This window comes from Carassius carassius, chromosome 24 (genome assembly GCF_963082965.1).
Source record: "Carassius carassius chromosome 24, fCarCar2.1, whole genome shotgun sequence".
NCBI classification, from domain to species: Eukaryota; Metazoa; Chordata; class Actinopteri; order Cypriniformes; family Cyprinidae; genus Carassius; species Carassius carassius.
The window spans coordinates 14820979-14842527 of record NC_081778.1 but is presented as its reverse complement, the minus strand read 5'-3'; the positions used below and the strand labels follow the sequence as shown (position 1 = coordinate 14842527).

Genomic DNA, 21549 nt, shown 5'->3' with positions numbered 1-21549 from the left:
TACGAAATCTATTTATGTGGATGATACAAACTCACTGTTAAGCCACATTATTTATGTAAATACTGTGTGTTTATATTGTACCCCAGCTTTTCTTTAGACACATCCCTCATACTTAACACACTGTCCTTCACTGAACTTACTTCTTTTTTTTATGTATGTTCTTCACTTGGTTGTTTGTGTCATTCTCTATTTGTCACGCTCTTACTCGTTTACTAGGTTTGCTTGAGGATTAAATCTCTTTCACCTAAAACAGTCTCCTGCACTCCTTCCCTCGCTTGTTTCTTAATCTCATTCCTTCTCTTTTGCCACTCGCTCAGTCTAAAATTAGAGCATTGCTCATCTAAGCACATCAAGTTGAAGTGGATGAGAAATATTATCCTAGAATGTCAACTATGCCCCCCCTCGACGTTCTCTCTCAATGTTGATCGCTCTTAGGTGTCTCTAAGGGTTTGGGTGGAGCTGCTGTTTCGCTGCGTCTGCTGTCCCGTTCCTCCTCTCCCACCCGAGTGTTTGTGAATGCAGTGCCAGTACATTTGGAAAGTGAGGAAAGGTCTGAATCTCAGTGAAGGACTTATATGACATCATCCAGTCTAACTAGAACCTCCATCCTGTGTGTAACAATCTAGATTTCCTCAAACCGCAGAAATAACTGGTGGAGAGCATGTTCCAGGAGCAACTGTCTCAACATGCCCTACAGTGTGCTTATTACTGCCTCTTTTAATTTGGTGAATCTCTATCGGGTCTGTAGCATAAGAGCATGTCGGTTGATCTGATGGGGGGAGTAAGGGTGGGTGCGGAGTTGGGAAATTGGAGCTGTAGGCTGACACTCAAGCCAGAGGTCTGCTTGTATATATAGCCCTTTAATAGTGCTTGTCAGACTAGCGAGCTGTTCTTTCACTTTTTATGTGTACGAGAGCATAGGGGGAAAACAGGATAAAACAGGATCTGTTGGCACAGGTTTATGAATTGTCGGTCGATACTGAAATGAATGCATGTTTGTGGGTGGGTACAATGAAACCCTCTCTAGACAGTCCTCCAATAGTGAGAAAGTGATGGCCCGCCCATCTGGAAATTAGGAAAAAATTAGGTCAATAATTGTCTACGATATTACAGAGAAGTAAAAAAAAAAAAAAATTCTAATATGATTCTACAAAATATCTAGTTTACATCTTAAGGTACTGTTAAAAGGAAGATAGGTGTTAAGACTTTTTTTTTCTTATTCATTTTTTTTAAGGTTATTATCAGAACAATGGTTCTTAACCTTTTGACTCCAAGGCCCCCTATTGTTTTAAACAATATTCAAAGGCCCTGCTACTTTTCCAGTTGAAAAAAAAATAGATAAACATAGAATAAAAACAGAAAACCTTGTATTGATAACCTTACAATGAGTTCTGTATTTTAAACATTAATCTCTCAATTGTCTGTTTGTATTTTTAACTTTGAGATGAAAACACACTTCCATAAAAGATCATCTTAGTTATCGTCTATGGATACAAGATGTTAAAAACACACAAATGACATCACTCGTAGATTGTCTGTTGTTTCTTTTATATATAAAATTCGTGCAATACAGTGTTAGAGTTTATCACACATTAAGATAAACCATATTTTCTCTAGATATATCTATTCTCATCTACATAATATTTATAACTGACCACATGAATGCTGTCTTGTGTAGAGTTTTTCACAATTTTTTTTAATGAATAAAAAAAAGACCCCCACTCGCAGGAGATTGTGATTTGATGCCCATTTGCACTCTATTGTGTAATGTCCTGTGTTGACCTCTTGTTGGCCGGGATCATGGATAAAGGTCAAGGTTAGCAGAATGTCCACATATATAATATCTCTCATTTAGATTAGCTGACGGTTCAAAGGGAGTCAGGTGCAGCACAGTGAGCAAAACTTTTTTTTTTTTTTGGAGGGGAGCTTTGCCTTTGGGATGCTGTCATGATCACATGACAGTGAAGGGAATACACAAATGACACAGGGCATGCCTCAACATATGAGTTTAGGCCAATCAGAGCTCAAGGATGTCCTCATACATATTCAAAAAATAATAAAATAAAGCCCCACCCACCCATTCTGCCCTTTTCAATACATGAAGACCTTGATCTGTACTCTAGATTTTTAAAGTGTGTCTTTTTTTTAATACAGTTGTGTATAATATACATTTGCTCAACAAAATCTTCCCTATCCTCCCTCCCTCCCTCCCTCCCTCCCTCGCTCCGATTTGAAAAGCACAGTTTTGGATAGAAGTCCCTATTCTGGGATATATACAAATATATCATCTGTCCCTCTTTTACCAAGTGAGGGAATGTTTTAATGCCCCAAAACAAAGATTTTCAATTCAACAAGTGCTACTTCTACTGCTAACAGTGATTTTGACAAAAATAGTATGATGGTAAGTTTATATAAAAATCTTTTTTCATTTTAACTCTGTCATTTCAGTCCATCAATTATGGTGCTGATCTCTCTACTGAGCTGGAAGACAGATATACAGATATTACACACTAAATTGCATGATATCAAAGGGTAGAAAATAAAACTTTCTTTAAAATAAATAAAATGCTTCGCACAAAGTTAGTTGTAATAATTATAATCTCATTCTCACATATTGAATACACTCATGTTTCTGCAGTGCTCAGTATCACGTTTTGGACTCGCAGTCAAAATCTTTGAAAAGCAAAACAGTCTTTCTAGTTTAAGAACTAGAACCACTCAACATGTTAAGAGCTAGCAGATCAAACTTAGTCGTAATAACAACAACACTTCACCGTCTTGAAATTCCACATCTAAAATCAAGCTAAATAATATCACAGTATCCCATGATTATAGTTTCATTAGGATTACACGTTATAAAACAGTACTGAAAAACACATGAGTGTTGTTGTTATTATGAGATGCTTGTAATACTTTTCCTCTTTATTTTTTCATAAAGTGAAACATTTAGTCAATGCCGTGAGTGTTTCCAGTCTTTACATCTTCATTATCTACGCCAGCCCTCTTATCTGTCTACACTGGTGTAGTTTTCCTATTTAGTGTGTTAGAGTTACTCTCTCTGTCACCTTTTCCTAGCCTATCCAGCGTTCCCATCCCTCGTTCCCGCTCCACCATAGAGGAGGAGAAAGGTGGAGGCTGGGAGGATGGGACGGAGTTGCTGAGCGGCGTGTTGGAGTTGGAAGAATTCTGGACAGCTGAGGGATTGTGGGATTTGAGCGAGGGCAGTGTCCCACTCATCATCATGCCTCCTCCGCCCCCTCCGCTCTCTTTAGGGAAGCAGTTGTGCAGCTGGTATAGTGTGGTACGGTCCACCGTGCTGTATAGCGGAGGGGCTCCCAGCCCTCCTAAACCACCCAGTTTGGGGTCTCGGGAGAGGGTGTAAAGGGAAATATCGCCCCCTGGCAGAGCGGAGCGAGAAGAGTGGTTGGGAAGAGTGGACACAGAGATGGGCCCCTGGGAGAGTAAAGCAGACGGGGGCATTCCGAAGTTCTTACTCCCCGGTGGGCCACCCAGTGGAGATGGGTCTCGTGAGCGCGAGGGGTCTGTGGATCGAGAGCTGGAACGCGATCTGCGGCGGAAACGGTAGCTTGGGAGCCGTAGCATGGCGTGAGTGGTGCTTTTAAAGATATCAGTGCGAGAGCGACAGCGGAGCTCCTTGTTCTTCTCGATGTAGATGTTTACTGCCAGGACGCCCACCATCTCAGCCAGGATGAAGGACAGCCCACCAAAGTAGAAGGACCAGCCATAGGAGTACTGCCATTTCTTGTCCTCATCCTTCTTTGGGGAAATGTCACCCAGAGCGGCAGAAATGTACACTATCACACCAATGATGTTACTCAGGCCTAAAGATCAATGGTCAGAAACATGCCAATTGATCAAAACTTTCAGGTACAGAGAAATACAGTGATATGCAGCTTTTGTTTGCAGAATAACAGAGATTCAGAAGCATTCACAGTCCAATCTGGTAATTAGGTTTTATCAGATCAAATGTTTTTCATTTTACACTTATATTGTGGATCATTCTGTACAGACTTGCAATTAAATACATTTTGTATTATTGTATTCAGCATTTTATTGCATTCTATGGTGTTTTCTGTCGCAGACTATATACACTAGACATACAGTGGGGTCCACTTGTTTTAGAGCACAAGTGCAAAAGCTTTCATTAAGCATTTTTCTTCCTGAAAAAACATTTATATATCACTGTATATCATTGAAATTTAATGAAAATGTATATATACACATTTAAAAAAAAGTGAATTCTAGAATTTTATTGTACTATTAAAATCCTTTATTTAAATTGGCAGTTTTGTAAATCCCAAGACTTCAGGACACCACAGTGCACGACACATTTTTCTAGTACAAGTAAATATTAGATGTAATCTGACATTTACTCCTGGACAAATGTATATACACACACAATGCACACACTTTACCTGCCGCTACAAACAGAATGCCAGCCCCCAGCACGATGTTCCTTTTGCTCTTATAGAAACGGCTGGCTGCGATACAGACTCCTCCCATTAGCAGCAGGATGGCACTAAGAATGGGAAAGATGTTGGAGGCCCGGACCATTCCTGCAGGGAAAGAGAACAGTGGAGTAGAGAGACAGATGGGGGAGGGTGAGAGACGGAGAGCATTAGAAGCGTGAGACATGATGAGTGCAGTGGAATCAGTTGTACATTCACACTGTACGTTCATATCTATGCACATTTTTAGATATATTACGCTGAAATGATGCACCTGGGTAATTAAATAATACCATTGTGCACTGTATATGAAACAGCCCCAGAGGAAAAATCTTCATCCCATCTGGGACCAGTCAAGCTGGGACAGTGCACGCAAATGCTATGTAAATACCAACCAAAATGCCAACCTGGGTGCATGCATGCATTTATGCGTGTGACATGCACGCAGGAAGCTGTAGCACAGAAATGTCTTCAAGCATTTCAGGGTATGTGAAGCATAGAATTTGCAGAATTATTGTGAAAACCTGAACAAAATATAGTTATTTGAAAGAAAACTTCTGTCATTATATAATCTTTCCCATGGTGTTAAAAAATGCATTTAAAATAAATACATATTTAAAAAATGATTATAAAAAAATGTGTAGAAAAAAAGGATTTGAGACTACTCCAGAATGAGTAAATAGTGGCAATGTTTTATTTTTGGGTGAACGGTTTCTTTAACAAGGCAAAGGTATTTGTTTTAACTGCATTCCATTCATACAGCAGAAATCCTTTGTCATGATAAAATCTATTGTAGTAATAAAGGGCAGCCTCTTACGCAGGACGTATTCTGCTCCATCATGATCAAAGTCAGCATCCTCTGGGAAGTGGTTGATCTGGGAGCACACACCACGCTTCACCCCTACAAGCATACAGACAGGAACATCAGAGGTAAGACATCCTAGCAACAACCCGCACGTACTGCGCATATGGTAATTCTGAGCTCATCTGAGAATGAACTGCATCACTGTACCTCCATAAAAACCCCTCACACTTTCCTGCAGATGTAGTCTACATGATCAACCCCTCATTTAAAAGCTCTTACTGCACTTTCTGGCATAAATAAATGACATTGCTCTTTCATTACACAACCATTCAAGAGTTTGGGGTCAGGATTTTTACATGTTTTTGAAGGAAGTCTCATATAATCACCAAGACTATTTATTTGATAAAAAAAAAAAAGTGAAATATATTGCAATTTAAAATTACTTTCCTACTCTAATAGATTTTAAAATGTAATTTATTCCTGTGATGTATAGCTTAATTCATTAAGCAGTCATTACTTCAGTCACATGATCCTTCAAAAATCATAATATTCTAATATGCTGATTCACTGCTTAAGAAACACTTTTTATTATCAACGTTGAAAACAGTTGTGCTATTTCATGTTTTTGCAGAAACCATTATACATTCAGAGTTGATGAAGAGAAAGTAACATTATTCATTTGAAACAAATGATTTGTAACACTATAAAAGGTCTTCACTGCCAATTTTGACCAATTTAATGTTGTCCTTGCTGAATTAAAAAAAAAAAAAAACAACAAGTGTCTTATGTGTTAAGTAATTAAATTAAGAATACATTTTTCTCCTACTAAAATGATACTATAGCCACTTTTTTTAATATACAGAAGTTTTGCTATAACAGGTACATTTTAACTTAGAAACTAACATACAAAAAAAATGTGCATTAATGTGAGAGTCAGACAGATCTACACACACGCACTTAAAACTCATTTAGGAATACCGCTAAAATGCCAAATTAATGGTCTAATCCACAATCCAACCTCTTGAAATCAGATAGGTAAGTCATTTTTGGATTGTAGCGCATGATACAGATCTAATTCTCTGAATTCATCATGTTCATTTGTTAAGATGTGGAACTGGAAACATATACATACACCAGAGAAATCAGCCCTGGAGTCAGTGGGGGAGTGAATAGCTACCCACTCTAGTGCAGACAGACAGGCGCAATATGATGACATCATGACTCCTGTTGATTGATGGAGTGGGAATGTGATGGATTGATGAGACAGACGAAGGGAGATACAGGTGTGTGTGTGTGTGTGTGTGTGTGTGGGGGGGGGGGTTCTTTTCACAGCAGTTTTTGTCTTTTTATATTCCTTCTTTCATGGAGCTTAGTCTGTAAGAAAGAGATGAGGGCACAAAAGGGAAAGGCGTCACGGAGGAGAATCTGGCATCACCGTTTCAGTTCTTTCAGCAATGGCTGTCAAGTCCTACTCTTGTTCAAGTTCCAAAGGACACATGGACGACTCAAATTTCCAGCTCAGATCAGTTTTATTTTGGCTTTGTCAGTTGATTGGTCGGTTAATTAAATTAGGTTGTAAACCTTTAGAAACAAATAACAAATGTTACCATTTCAATTAAACAAACATTTTTAATGAATTTTAATTGTTTGAAGGCTTAATTAAACATTATGTATTCTGATGAATTACTCATTTAAGCCTTTACATGGAATAAAGAACCCATCTAACAAGTCAATGCTGCAATTTGTTACTTAACCAATCTACACATCAATTAAACAGAGCTTCAACATGTTATACAGCATTCCAAACACCATGAAAGTAAATAAAACATTTCACTGACCATTGGCGTCTTTGGCATGAACCTACAAGTGAACTTGGAGTGTCTTCTCAGTGAAGTTAGTTTATCTGAATGACTGAGGAACTCCAGGTTTTTAACAGGTGCTCCAAATCAGTGAAAATGACAGGACAAGTGACAAGCAGCCAGATTGCTGCTGCTGGTGCACTCTGGGAAGTGTAGTTCTTTGACTCATTTCAGAGATTCAGCTCAACACCTCCCACTCCTGTTTTTTTTTTCAAAACCAGAGGTCACACAATCCCTTCACACCTCTGCTTGTTCTTCAATGGGAAGTAAAATGACAAGGCGTCTTACATCTCTATGAAGAATTGTGACTGGAATTTTAGTTTGGAGCCTCTTCGTTCTTTCACTGTTTAGCTCTTGTGAGCCCTTCTTTGGGGTTTGCCTTTTTGATGTGAACAGGATAGCTAGGAAAAGTCTTAACAAGCACATCTCTTACTATGCCTTTGCTGTCAGCATTGAAACTGACCACTCTAGCTAGCTTGTACTGTCCCCTCAGGGAGTTTTGGTCAGCCAACCAGACCACATCTCCAACAGCAACATTTCGCTTTTTGGTGTGCCATTTGTTCCTTATGAACAGATTAGTCAACTGACAAAGCCAAAATAAAAAATAAAACTGATTGAGCTGGACATTTGAGTTGTCCATGTGTCCTTTGGAACTTGAACAAGAGTAGGACTTGACAGTTGTAAACCACGCGGAGCGGCCTGGCCCTAAAGATAAACGGATTTAGATCCAGAAATAAGCTGTTGACGCAGAGGAAGTCAAGATGGCGGAAGATGTCCTGGGGAAGTCGGTCCAGCAGCTCAAGAAGGAGAGGACCACTGCAAAAAGCAGCTTCACCAGACAAGCCAACTTCATGTCAAAAGGAGCAAGCAGCATGCTTCAAGTGGAGTTAAGGGAGGAGTTCTCTAAGCTTAATAATTGTTTCAGAAAGATGCTCGATGCCAACGATAACTACAGGATTGGACTGGAGGCTGACATTAAGACTGATGATAAGGGAGCAGGTCTTGATGAACAGCAAGAGGTCGACATTGATAGATCTGTAAATGAAGGTGAAACAAAGTTGGCTGAGGTAAGAAACACTGTTCAAACAAACCTGTGGTCAAGGTATGGAAGGAGTGAACTTCTTGTGGCAATCCTGGAAGCAGAAAAAGACAATGATAAAGCGGCTGATGTACCTGTGGAAAGTGCCAATTTGGAGGGCTATGAAGTGCACCTCACTCTCTTGGACAAGAGGATAAAAGAGGCCAGCTCAGCAATGTCAACATGGGAGAGATGGATTACGAATTAAATGGAAGAGTAAAGGACGTAAGGTCATCCTACTATAGGCTTGAGTTAAGGAAAGCTGAATTTGCCACTGAACGGATGATCAACGAGCAAGGTACTGGAGTGAAACCACAACCCCTATCGGCAATATCCACTCCAATAGTGAGAATCAAGCCAACTTCTTTACCTATCTTCAAAGGAAGCAAGAGAGAATATCACAGATGGAGGAAAGACTGGGAAAGCCTGCAAAAGCAGGGAGAGCCATCCGGATCAATTGAAGTTAAGAAAATTCAACTCTTGGGGAGTGTTGATGACCAAATTTCAAAAGACCTCAGACTTTCAACCTACACTGTTCTAAATTCCCTATGTGTGTTTATAGTGGAAGGACTATTATTATGAATGTGTGCCGCTAGTTTATGTGAGTTACGCTATTCCGGTTTCACTTTCATTTTCAATAGCTGATTGCTCCGCCATTTTCATCAGGTGTTAATGTGCGTGATTGAATGTAAGTTTATTTAATCATTCCTGATTATAGGTCCGCTATGTTTATTTCTTTGTTGGGTTTAAATATTCAGCTTGTGTAATCGAACCTTGCATTGTTTATAATGTTGTTATATTTAAGATATACCGTGATTCAAATATGTATGCTCACTACCGTTAATCCTCTCATGTTGATTAATGTATACTGTGACAGTAGCAAGTTGTTAGTTCCATTACATGTCTGTTATTCACATTTAGCAGATGTAAACTGATGTTTGTTTATTCTGTTTATTTCAGAAAGACCACATTTAACACTTTGTGGCCATAATTTGTACAATATCCAGTCTGATTGGAGTGATGTTGTGCCATCTGCTGTGAACCTAAAATACTTCAGATAAAGAGTTGAACAGTGCCCTGTCTCCTGTCACACTTCTTACCGGAGTCCCGTGGTGGATTAGCATCAACACCCCTACCGATCTATTAGTCCCGTTCATTTTGGTCCTTCGAGACGGATGCTATATTCACTTCGGTGATATGGAGCAACAGAGCCTGCTTCATTCCCCTGATACGACACACGGTGTTCGCACTCAGGCGAGAGCACGTCAGCTTTCCACACGTCTGCAAGCTTATGATGTAGCCTTGCCGAAGTCTCTCATACCAGACCCTGTTTTTCACGAAAGTTCATACCACCTACCAAGAATGGATTCTCCAGGAGCGCAGTTCGACCTCAGTGGACAGGCCGAGCCAGTCTCGACTGTGGAGCAGCTGCCCATGGGTGATCTATCGATCTATGGAGAAGTTTCCGCTATGAGTCATCAGTTGGATGTTGAGAGATCTGTCAGTTATCTTAGCTCTTCAGTAGCTCCTCCAGGGTATCACAGCCCATCCGAGTGTGATTCATTCAGCAGTGGTGCTGCATCACCCACGTTCCAGGTAGATGTACAAGCCCAAACTATTTCACCACCTGTAGTCAGACCGAAGACTACTGCAGTCTCATCTGTCCCGCTTCCGCATTTAGGCCAGTCATTTCAAGCTCAGACAGCCCACATTGATATTTCTCAGCAGTCAGTTTTGTGGCACGTAACACAAGGCACCCTTCCTGCTGCATATGGTACTACTTCGACATACCATGGTGCTCCCCCCTTATCTGCACCACATGTAATGCCACAGCAGGGGGCTCTGTTCAGTACAGCATATTCTACATGTCAGCTTACCTCATCACTGCCACATACTGTTACCTCAGTGAAGCTGCCTTTGACCACTACAACGTATAGGCCTTTAGTGTCCCCTGTATATCAGTTACAGGCTCACATGCCGAACCAAGCCACACGGCAGTCGTTTGCTGTCTCTGACCCGTATCGCCCTCCTCTACAGACCGTTGGGTATCACTCTGCTCAGCCTCCCGTTCACACTTACAGAGCAAACCTTCCCATCAAGAGGCTCCAGCGATGTTATCACCATCTTAGAGGGATCCCCATTCCATCTTTCGCTAGGGTCCAACCCTTAATTTTAATTGGGTCTGATTATCCTACATTGATTACCCCAAAGGAGCCCATCAGATTGGGACCAGCGGGCGGACCAGTTGCTGTACGCACGCAGTTGGGTCCTCCAGGGACCAGATGGATTGCTCCCACATCAGATACCTTCATCTCAGTGTTTGTTCACTTCTCTTACACCACTGCGAGATCCTGTCTATCAGCATGTTGAACGGCTCTGGCAGCTCGATGTCCTTCCATCCCGCAGCGAGAAAGTGATAACTCGGTCTAAACAGGATCAGATGGCTGCAGACATGTTGGAGACCAAGACGCGACGAGTAGAAGTTGATGGAGTCCGGCGCTATGCTACTCCACTACTTCGTGCGCCAAACGCTCCACTGCTGAAGGGGACTGTGGAATCCGTTTTGTCCAGCCTCAGGAACACTGAGAAACACCTGAGTAGAGACCCTGAAAGGGCTAAGGTGTACGAAGCTGAAATACAGAAGCTCCTTGACTCAGGGTATGTTGTCAGGGTACCATCAGAAGGCCAGCAGGTAGACGAGGAGTCGTGGCTCATACCACACCACCTTGTGCAGCATAACGGCAAATACAGGTTGGTCTTCAATTGTTCCTTTGCCTACCAAGGTATGTCTCTTAACCAGCAGTTGCTTCCAGGTCCTACCCTTGGTGCCTCACTGCTAGGAGTACTTCTGCGGTTCCGGTAGTACGCAGTCGCCATCAGTGGGGATATACGTGGTATGTTCCACCAAGTGAGACTCCTGCCAGAGGATAGACCCCTTCTGAGGTTTATTTGGAGGAAAATTGCGCAGAAAGGACCCGCCGGACATCTATGAATGGCAAGTCTTGCCTTTCGGGACGACCTGCAGCCCCTGCTGCGCCACCTTCGCGCTGCAGATGCACGTTCGCTGCCAGCAGTTCGGGAATGAGGAAGTGTTGCAGTCCATAGAGCAGAGCTTCTACGTGGACAACTGCCTACAGAGCCTTCCCACTGCCGAGGAAGCCAAGCGACTAATTGACAAGATGAGGCCTCTCTTAGCCTCTGGGGGCTTTGAAATCAGACAGTGGGCCACTAATATCCCTTCTGTTGTCCAGCACCTCCCATCTAAGGCTAGTTCAGAGAGCATTGAATTGTGGTTACGGCAAAATCATTCAGACCCATTGGAGCCGGCTCTTGGCTTGATGGGGCACTGCCTAGAAGACAGCCTGGGTTACAGGCATCGTACACTAGCAGAGGATCATCCGACCATGAGGTATATTTATAAGGTCTTGGCAACGCAATATGACCCTCTAGGATTCTCCATTCCTTTCACCACCCGAGCCAAGGTTCTCGTTCAGAGACTCTGGACCAAACCGAGGGATTGGGATGATCCGAATCTTCCTGCAGACCTGTTGGAGAAGTGGAACGTATGGGAGAAGGAGCTGCCTGATCTCTGTAAGCTCAAGCTTCCAAGGTGCTATCTTCCTGCCGACTTTGATGTGGAGAAATCAAAATTAAGCCTTCATGTGTTTGGCGACGCATCTGAGGTTGCTTATGGGTCGGTGGCTTATCTCCGTGCAGAGCAGTACGGTAAGATCCACACCACCTTTGTCATGGCTCGCTCTAAGGTAGCCCCCAAGCATCAACTGTCGATGCCACGTCTCGAGCTGTGTGCAGCATTGACTAGCGCTCAGCTTGCACAGTTTCTCAAACAGGAGCTAACCATTGCCATAGAGACAGTGACATTATGGACTGACTCGACTACAGTGCTCACCTGGATCCAGTCTGAGTCCTGTAGATACAAGGTGTTCGTCGGGACAAGGGTGGCAGAAATACAAGAGTTGACTGAGCTCCACTCTTGGCGATACGTTGACTCCTCGAATAACCCGGCGGACGATATTACCAGAGGGAGGATGCTCAAGGAGCTGGCGAACTCTGACATGTGGAGTCGAGGCCCAAGATTCCTCCGTGAACCGCCAGACCATTGGCCAGTTAAGCCCCTTGTAGAGGTCAGAGAGGATACCTCAGAAACAAGGAAAGCCGTATTCTGTGGATTAGTCACGAACGATCGAAATCCAGACATGCTTGATGCATCTCAGTATACCTCTTGGAGTGCCTTAGTCGACGCGACCTACCGGTCCCTCCATGGGGCGGCCGCCCAAGATACTAGTAAAGCATCCTTAGAATATAGACGTGCAGAAGCTCTCAACTTGAGTCAATGTCAGGAGGAATCCTTCCCAGAGGAATTCAAGGCTTTAAAATCAGGGAACCAGGTGCCCACAGCCAGCCGTGTGAACACGCTTGCACCCGAGTTCGACCCTGAGTTCTGTCTAATTCGTGTGGGAGGTAGGCTACGGCGATTGGATGGCTTCAGCAAAACCGAGATACACCCAGTGTTTCTAGATCCCCATCATCAGGTGACAAAACTCATCGTTAAGGACTTTGATGAGTGTTTACTCCATCCAGGACCTGATAGGGTTTTCGCAGAGCTACGTCACCATTTCTGGATCCTAAGGAGCAGGCAAGCCATCAAACGACACCAGAGAGAGTGCGTAGAGTGTCAGAAGTGGAGAGCTAAGCCGACTCTACCTATTATGGCTGACTTACCCTCAGCTCGCCTACGATTGTACCAACCCCCCTTCTTCTCTACTGGAGTCGACTGCTTCGGGCCATTCATGGTTAAGATTGGCCGTCGGACGGAGAAGCGATGGGGCGTCATCTTCAAGTGCCTGACAACCAGATGCATTCACCTTGACCTGCTTAGCAGCATCGACACTGATGCATTCTTACTGGCATTAAGGCGCTTCATAGCACGTAGAAGAACCCCATGTGAGATCATATCAGATCAGGGAACTAACTTCCGGGGAGCCGAGACCGAACTAAGAGAAGCTTTCAAGGAGATGGAGCCCAGACTGCAGGAGCAGCTGGCTAGCTATCAGATAACTTTTAGGATGAATCCTCCCGCCGCACCCCACTTCGGAGGTGCATGGGAAAGGGAGATCCGATCTGTAAAGTCTGCACTACGAGTAGTCATCGGGAGTCAGTCTGTGCCTGAAGATGTCCTTCAGACTGTACTGATTGAAGTAGAGGGTATCCTGAACAGCAAGCCCTTGGGATACGTTTCATCCGACGTGGCAGACTTGGATCCAATTACCCCAAATATGCTTCTCATGGGGCGGCGAGACGCCTCGCTTCCCCAGGTGGTCTACACCCCTGAGCCCTTGTCCAAGCGTCGTTGGCGTCATTCCCAGACTATCATCGATCATTTCTGGTCTTACTTTACACGACACTACCTACCGGGTCTCCAGACTCGCCAGAAATGGCAGCGGGTAACTCAAGATCTAGCTGAGAACATGGTGGTCATGATAATCGACCCGCAGCTCCCCAGAGCCCAATGGCCAATTGGTCGGGTGGTCAAACTGATACCCAGTGCTGATGGACACGTTAGGTCAGCTCAAGTACAGGTCAATGATGGCATATACCTACAACCTGTGGCCAAACTTGTCAGACTTCCGGCACTTCCGGACGGAGGTGAAGCGGACTCCAACGACTAGGGAATTTATCATTAGACATATTAGCTATGCTAATCTGGGGGCGGCTGTTCTAAATTCCCTATGTGTGTTTATAGTGGAAGGACTATTATTATGAATGTGTGCCGCTAGTTTATGTGAGTTCCGCTATTCCGGTTTCACTTTCATTTTCAATAGCTGATTGCTCCGCCATTTTCATCAGGTGTTAATGTGCGTGATTGAATGTAAGTTTATTTAATCATTCCTGATTATAGGTCAGCTATGTTTATTTCTTTGTTGGGTTTAAATATTCAGCTTGTGTAATCGAACCTTGCATTGTTTATAATGTTGTTATATTTAAGATATACCGTGATTCAAATATGTATGCTCACTACCGTTAATCCTCTCATGTTGATTAATGTATACTGTGACAGTAGCAAGTTGTTAGTTCCATTACATGTCTGTTATTCACATTTAGCAGATGTAAACTGATGTTTGTTTATTCTGTTTATTTCAGAAAGACCACATTTAACACTTTGTGGCCATAATTTGTACAATATCCAGTCTGATTGGAGTAATGTTGTGCCATCTGCTGTGAACCTAAAATACTTCAGATAAAGAGTTGAACAGTGCCCTGTCTCCTGTCACACTTCTTACCGGAGTCCCGTGGTGGATTAGCATCAACACCCCTACCGATCTATTAGTCCCGTTCATACACCACTGCCGATGATATGTTCAGAATCCTGGAAAACAGATATGGCAACAAGTCAACCATCACAGTGGAAATCCTTGAAGAGCTGGAGAAGGTGCCTCATGTGAGAGGGAACCAGCCAAGAAAGGTCATTGACCTCATACAATCAGTGGAAAAGGCCCTAGCAGATCTCACCAAGTTGGGAAACTCTGGAGCCATAAAGAACCCATTGGTAATTAAAACCATTGAAAGTAAGTTGCCTGACTTTATTAAAAGAGACTGGGTGATGTTCATGGTTGAACCCAGAAACAATGTCACATCAGACAACCACTTTGTCATGCTCTTGAAGTTCCTGAAAAGTCAAGAAGAAATACTAGAGAGACTCGAACAGCTCAGAACCGTGGAGAAGGTGGAGAAATAAGATCGTTCAGACAAGAAGTATGATCGAAAGATTGCCTTAACAAAAACCACAAAGAAAGAAGAGTTTGATCAGGAATGTGGTGTATGTGGTGATAGTGGGCACAACAACAAAATCTTCTTCTGTAGAAAGTTCAAAAGACTTAAACTGCATAAAAAAAAAACTGATTGAGCTGGAAATTTGAGTTGTCCATGTGTCCTTTGAAATTTGAACAAGAGTAGGACTTGACAGTTGTAAACCACGCGGAGCGGCCTGGCCCTAAAGATAAACAGCTTCAGATCCAGAAAAAAGCTGTTGACGCAGAGGAAGTCAAGATGGCGGAAGATGTCCTGGGGAAGTCGGTCCAGCAGCTCAAGAAGGAGAGGACCACTGCAAAAAGCAGCTTCACCAGACAAGCCAACTTCATGTCAAGAGGAGCAAGCAGCATGCTTCAAGTGTAGTTAAGGGAGGAGTTCTCTAAGCTTAATAATTGTTTCAGAAAGATGCTCAAAGCCAACGATAACTACAGGATTGGACTGGAGGCTGACATTAAGACTGATGATAAGGGAGCAGGTCTTGATGAACAGCAAGAGGCCGACATTGATAGATCTGTAAATGAAGGTGAAACAAAGTTGGCGGAGGTAAGAAACATTTTTCAAACAAACCTGTGGTCGAGGTATGGAAGGAGTGAACTTCGTGTGGCAATCCTGGAAGCAGAAAAAGCCAATGATAAAGCGGCTGATGTACCTGTGGAAAGTGCCAATTTGGAGGGCTATGAAGTGCACCTCACTCTCTTGGACAAGAGGATAAAAGAGGCCAGCTCAGCAAAGTCAACATGGGAGAGATGTATTCCTGTAGAATTTAAGGACCAAGGACTTGACAATGGCCTTGTGTCACCAGACCACTCTAGAAACATTCACATTGTTGCTATTCAATATATGACAATCAGTGTTATTAAAGTATTTGTATTTATTTTTTAATTATTGTACTATTAATACAATTGTAAATAATAATTTCCCAGTAAAATTGCCATAAAATTTTTGACACTATTACTCACTATAAATTTATTTAATTTTTAAACATTTATTTATTTTTTCTGGACACAGACAGTTGAAAAATGTCCAACCCCAAGTAAAAATCAGCGCACGTCACTGTTACTTTTTTACGACGGCGTTTAAGTGTCACGTAAAAAAATGTAATCTAAAATAATGAGATTAAAGTCTAAATATTTTGAGAATAAAGTCTAAATATTTTGAGAATAAAGTCAAAAATATGAGAATAAATTAGTAGCATTTATGAAATCAAAGATATAATATTTTGAGAAAATAGTCTATATTATAACAGTATTTGCTGTTTGGGCCGGTTTAGCTGTGACATTCATTATGCAGATCTAAAATGTCCGCTTTCCACTTCACCTGCTCCTAATTGCGTTTCTACTAAGCATCCATCTTGGCTCTAATCCCTGGGGAAAAAGTAAGGATGCCTTGACCTCTAAACTATGCCAAGTGTGCTGTAACACTACAGTGACCAAAGGGGCAAAGAAAGAGGGGAAATTAATGAGATAGAGAAGGAAACAAAGAGAGATGACTGAGAGAGAAGCGCGTCGCTGTGATGATTGGGAATCCAGGCTTATCTTTAATTGAATGCTTTGTTATCAAAGAGCTTAGCAATGAGGCTAAATTAGCAAAGCACAATGGCTGGCTGCAGGCAGAGCGGAGAGCACATTACACAGGGATGAGTGAGAGCATGAGGTGCAAGAACGGCCCCTAAGACCACGACTGCTGTCCCTCTGTGTTGACCTCTCAATGCAATCAGCCTAGCCTTTTAATTAAGCCTTCACAGGCTTTTTGGGCTTCGCTCCTAGACTCAAATCTCTTTAGCAGTAAATGACCATATCAGGATTCAAGATGTGTATATGTTTTATGATACTGTGTGTGTTAATTATCCTTAAATACTATTTATATTAAGAATTTAACTACTTTTGAAATAGTTTCATCCCTTATACAGGCAAATTTTTAGAATAATTTAAATGTACTTGAATATGAAAATACATGAATGATATACCATATGTAAAGCTTTTGAGATCCTATTAATTTGATGAATAATTAAAGTAAACATTAGAAATTGTATGATTAGAATATCTTTGCAATTGGAAAGATTGGGTTTGTTATACTCTTAAAATAAGAATATGCCCCGTTCCTTTCTAAGATATAAATATTGAGATATTGTGTGGTATTATAAAGATAACATTTTATATTGTCACTGCAGTTATATATACCATTCAAACGTTTGGGGTTGGTAACATTATTATTAATATTATTTAAAGAAGTTAACTACTTTAGTCACCAAGGAGGCATTTATTTGATTTGAAACACACACACACACACACACACACACACACACACACACACACACACACACACACACACACACACACACACACATATATATATATATATATATATATATTATATAAGAACAACATTATGTTTAACACTAATAATAGAAAAACGTTTCTTGAGCATCAAATCAGCATGTAGAATGTCTATCTATCTATCTATCTATCTATCTATCTATCTATCTATCTATCTATCTATCTATCTATCTATCTATCTATCTATCTATCTATCTATCTATCTATCTATTTTTTCTTTTACGCAAGATTATAGGCAAATATATGTTTAATTTCTTACTGTTAAAAACTAGGGCTGTCAACAGGAAAAAAGTTATTGATTAATCTCATAATTTCCATCATTAAAATATATTTATTAATATACATTCCTATATATTTATATATGTGTGTGTGTGTGAATAAGTAAATATGTTGTAATGATTCGTGCTTTTTAGTCATTTTTAATTCTACAGACTTTATGAAAATGATGAGTAACTATATAAAATCAGTTACTATATTATGTCCCATATTCTATTTGATGTACTATTTTCTGTTTTCCAATCTGTGGCCTTGTCTATTTTTGTATAAAAACTCTTATCCTAGGGCTGCCCGGATGAAGGCAAATGTTAATAAATCATAACTCTTTCTATTTTCTCTCAAATAACTGCACATAGACGCCACCCCCACAATATAACCAAGAGTAAAGACTGACCCTCCAGACAACAGATCCTCCACAGGCCGGAGTGCGTCAAGGCCCCGGGGTCCTTCTTCTCCTTATTATGGGGATCCTCTTGTGAGTTGTTAGCGGTGCTGTTGCAGATGAGCGCCCGAGAGTACAGCCAATAATCAGTGCCGATAGCCACCGTCATCAGGCCGAAGGATGCGAAAGCACCCACGATGGTGAGAAGGATCTGAATGCCCTTCTCACACACCATGCCTATGGGAGAGAGTGAGAGAAGCAAGAATGAAGCAAATGAAAGAAACATCACTGCCTGCTCATTTATCTTTCCTCCCATTTGTTTTATACTGATAGTATAGAGGTGGAGAGATGAGAAATGTCCGAACTCCTTCCCTCTGTTGCCATCAGCCTAACGATCATTTAGTACCTGTTGTGGAGCTTACCTGACGGCGAGTTTCTGTCCTTCGACTCAATTTTGAAATCTTTCTTTTCCTCGTCAGATGAGAATGTGCTGTCCCTTCAATCCGGGCAGCATCCATCGACTGTCCTCGCACACTCCTTTTCTCCTTCCTGTACTCGTTTACTCCCACTGTTTCTCTGGACCACAATGGAGAAGCTTGTGTTGATGCCTTCGTGTGTGTATAGTCTTACTTTGTGTCAGTTCTGGTCATTGCTGATTAAAAAAAACAAACAAACAAAAAAAAAAACCTGGAGATAGAAAAGAATGAAAAGAGAGTGAGACTATATTCTGCTGCAACTTTGCCATAAAAAAAAACACTTGGGGACCTTTGGCAAGGAATGATTCTAAAGAACTTGGGGAGAGAGGAGCAAAGGCAGGGCTCCACTGTTTGAATCGCAAAAACTTGGCGAGATGGGAGGGGACAGTGCTTTCATCCCTTGGGATGAGATAAGGGAATAACTGACAAACATGCATTTCAGCAACATTACATGAAATGGATCATTGCAATCAGTCTGTAGAGACTCCCTGACCAAGCAGGAGGAGAAATGTTACCTCACAGCGCTGGATGTTTTATGTTAACCACACCAATATGAGACAGAGATGCTCAAGAATACACACACACACACAAACACAGTGAAAAACCTATAAAACCAGAGGACAATTGCATAGTACGCATAATTTAGCAAACGTAATTTAGCAAACATAACGCAAGGGTTGTCTTGGCTGTTAATATTTTATAATGCAATATGGCACAGCCATCAAAATGGGTTAAACCATGCTCGCATGGTGAGCCTCTGCAGTACAGATTTGTAGCCCTCATAGAAAAATCCCTTTCGAGTAAAGCAAGGATGTCAAATCTGAGCAGTTTTCTTATGTGTCAGTGACATATTAATGTGGCATGAAAAATTTACACAAAAATATTCTATATGTGGAATTTTGCAATGGGGCAATCTAAACGATTCTAACAAAAGACACGTATCTGTTGTTAGCTGTTAGATAAGCTGATAGACTGCAAATACAAAAATAGCACAAACAAACAAAATATGATCTGTACAAAAGTTATACAATGTAAACTAATATAATACAACCAATAAAATGGCACACAGTATGAGTTTCAAGCAGCTGTTAAAGAAATTTATTAGGGATTGTAATCTTTGTGAAAAAGTACACTTTAGCATATTTTTGAATGTTCATACAGTATATGAATACATGAGTACTTATCATGGAAATAATATACTGAAAATAATATAATATTACACTGCAGTGCAAGCTGAATGTAATGTTTTCAGAAACTTAATTTCATGCACATGCAAATAAAAGAAAATGTATTATAGATTAAAAATGTATTAAATGCTATTTCGGTAAGATTTAACTACAACTTTATATGTGATTTCATAATTAATTTTAAAATAGGCTATCTATTTTATATACATGTCATTTCTATTGAAACTTGTACATTATGTGTTTAAATGTATAAATATATTATACTAAATATTTTGTAATTACCCATTTCAATTGAAAAAGCTGCAGTTTAGGTAATATATTAATTTTACATTTATTAATGAATACCACAGTGCAGTTAAAGTTATAATCAAGTACTTTTACTTTAGTAGGTTAGTCTACACTTCAAATCAAGGGCACTGCTTTAAAACATGACAAATGATTATTACAATATAATGACTTCAAATGTACTTTAAAGTAAAACTTTTCATTTGACATGAACCCAAAGTGTACTGAAATGTGAGTGTTCTCTCTTTAAGAACACTTAAGTGGCTTTTATCTTATTAATATATTATCGACAAGTAAATCTTTTACATTTACATTTAAGATCCGAAGTTCACTACTACAAATCACTATTAGACTTCTTTTTTGTTTTTTAAATAATATCTACAAATGACTTCTATGACCACAGATAAGGGTAGAGGTATTAATCAGAAAACCAAAATGACAAAATAACTTGATAAAAGCAGATGGAAAAGATGATAAGCTCTCATTTAATCTCTTCTCACACAGTGAAGTAATCAAGTTTATTTTGATCAATGCAAGAATCTTTGAATGAAATTCTGAAAAATGGAGACAGAAAGCCAACAGTCTGTTTCTGCACTCTCAGTCGAGTCTCAGCAGGGAATAAAGCATCATGTGACATTAACCTGTGTAAAATGGGACCAAGACTTCATAACAGCCCCTGTCTGTGCCAGCAGAGCTTGTCACAAAGTCACAGATCACAAACGCCTCTTTTCTAGCTGAGTAAGCACTGATTGATGGTGCTTTATAACATTGCCTGTATTAAGGAGGCTTTAAAACTTCAAAAATGTAGGTTGCCAAGTAGCTAACTGCATTGCAGCAATATTGAATGCTTTTAAGTTAATAATAACTAATACTAATAACTTATAAATATTAATTTCATTAAAAATGTTGCTTGGAGGATGCTTGAAACGATAATTACAATAATATTTAATATTTTACTGGTGTACTATGAACTTATGTACTATGAATCTAATATGCACTTTAAATTTACTTATACACTATACACATCTAATGTGCAATAACTACCACAAAGTAAAGTACACTAAGCAGAGTGAACTACCATGCTCAATGCTCTAAAAAAATTTGTTGCAGCAAGTAACCTGTGCCCTGAGAAATGTGATGAATATGCAGTAAGCGCTAAGTTAAACTGCATTATGTATCACTGGGCCGGTACCTTTTCAAAAAGTACTAAAATGTACCACTCATGTGCTAATATGCACCCTAATATGCAGCCTTTAGGGGTAAATATGGCACATATTACTTACTTTTTAAAAAGGAACTGCACCAATGACAGCTTCTGTATGCTTTTGTAGTGTATGGTATAAATACATAGAATAGTACATACTGTTTTGTACATACACAGTATAGCATTATACATCAGTCTTTTGTATATAATATGAGGTATGTGTATAGAATGTACAGTACATGTGTAGCATGCACTGTTATGCACTACTGAGCACTGCAAAAATGTAGTATGCTTTGTGTCAGAAATATGTTCTGTTTTAGAAAGAAGTCTCTTGTGCTCACCAAGGCAGCATTCATTTGAT

At 40.6% G+C, this 21549-nt stretch overlaps 2 protein-coding genes across 2 annotated transcripts; one reads left to right on the top strand and one right to left on the bottom strand.

Moving 5' to 3' along the window:
- Positions 1 to 1531: 1531 nt before the first annotated feature.
- On the bottom strand, positions 1532 to 18731 carry LOC132102893 (voltage-dependent calcium channel gamma-4 subunit-like). Its single transcript, XM_059507603.1, has 5 exons — positions 18459 to 18731; positions 18049 to 18273; positions 5287 to 5370; positions 4437 to 4577; positions 1532 to 3842 (listed from the first exon to the last, which is right to left on the bottom strand). The coding sequence occupies exons 2-5, from the start codon at positions 18269 to 18271 to the stop codon at positions 3013 to 3015; spliced, it is 1278 nt and encodes a 425-aa protein (XP_059363586.1). The 5' UTR covers positions 18272 to 18273; positions 18459 to 18731; the 3' UTR covers positions 1532 to 3012.
- On the top strand, positions 9574 to 13901 carry LOC132103769 (uncharacterized). Its single transcript, XM_059508865.1, has 5 exons — positions 9574 to 9807; positions 10180 to 10256; positions 10423 to 10994; positions 11167 to 12540; positions 13330 to 13901. Exons 1-5 carry the CDS (start codon positions 9574 to 9576, stop codon positions 13899 to 13901), a joined length of 2829 nt encoding a protein of 942 aa, XP_059364848.1.
- Positions 18732 to 21549: the final 2818 nt, after the last annotated feature.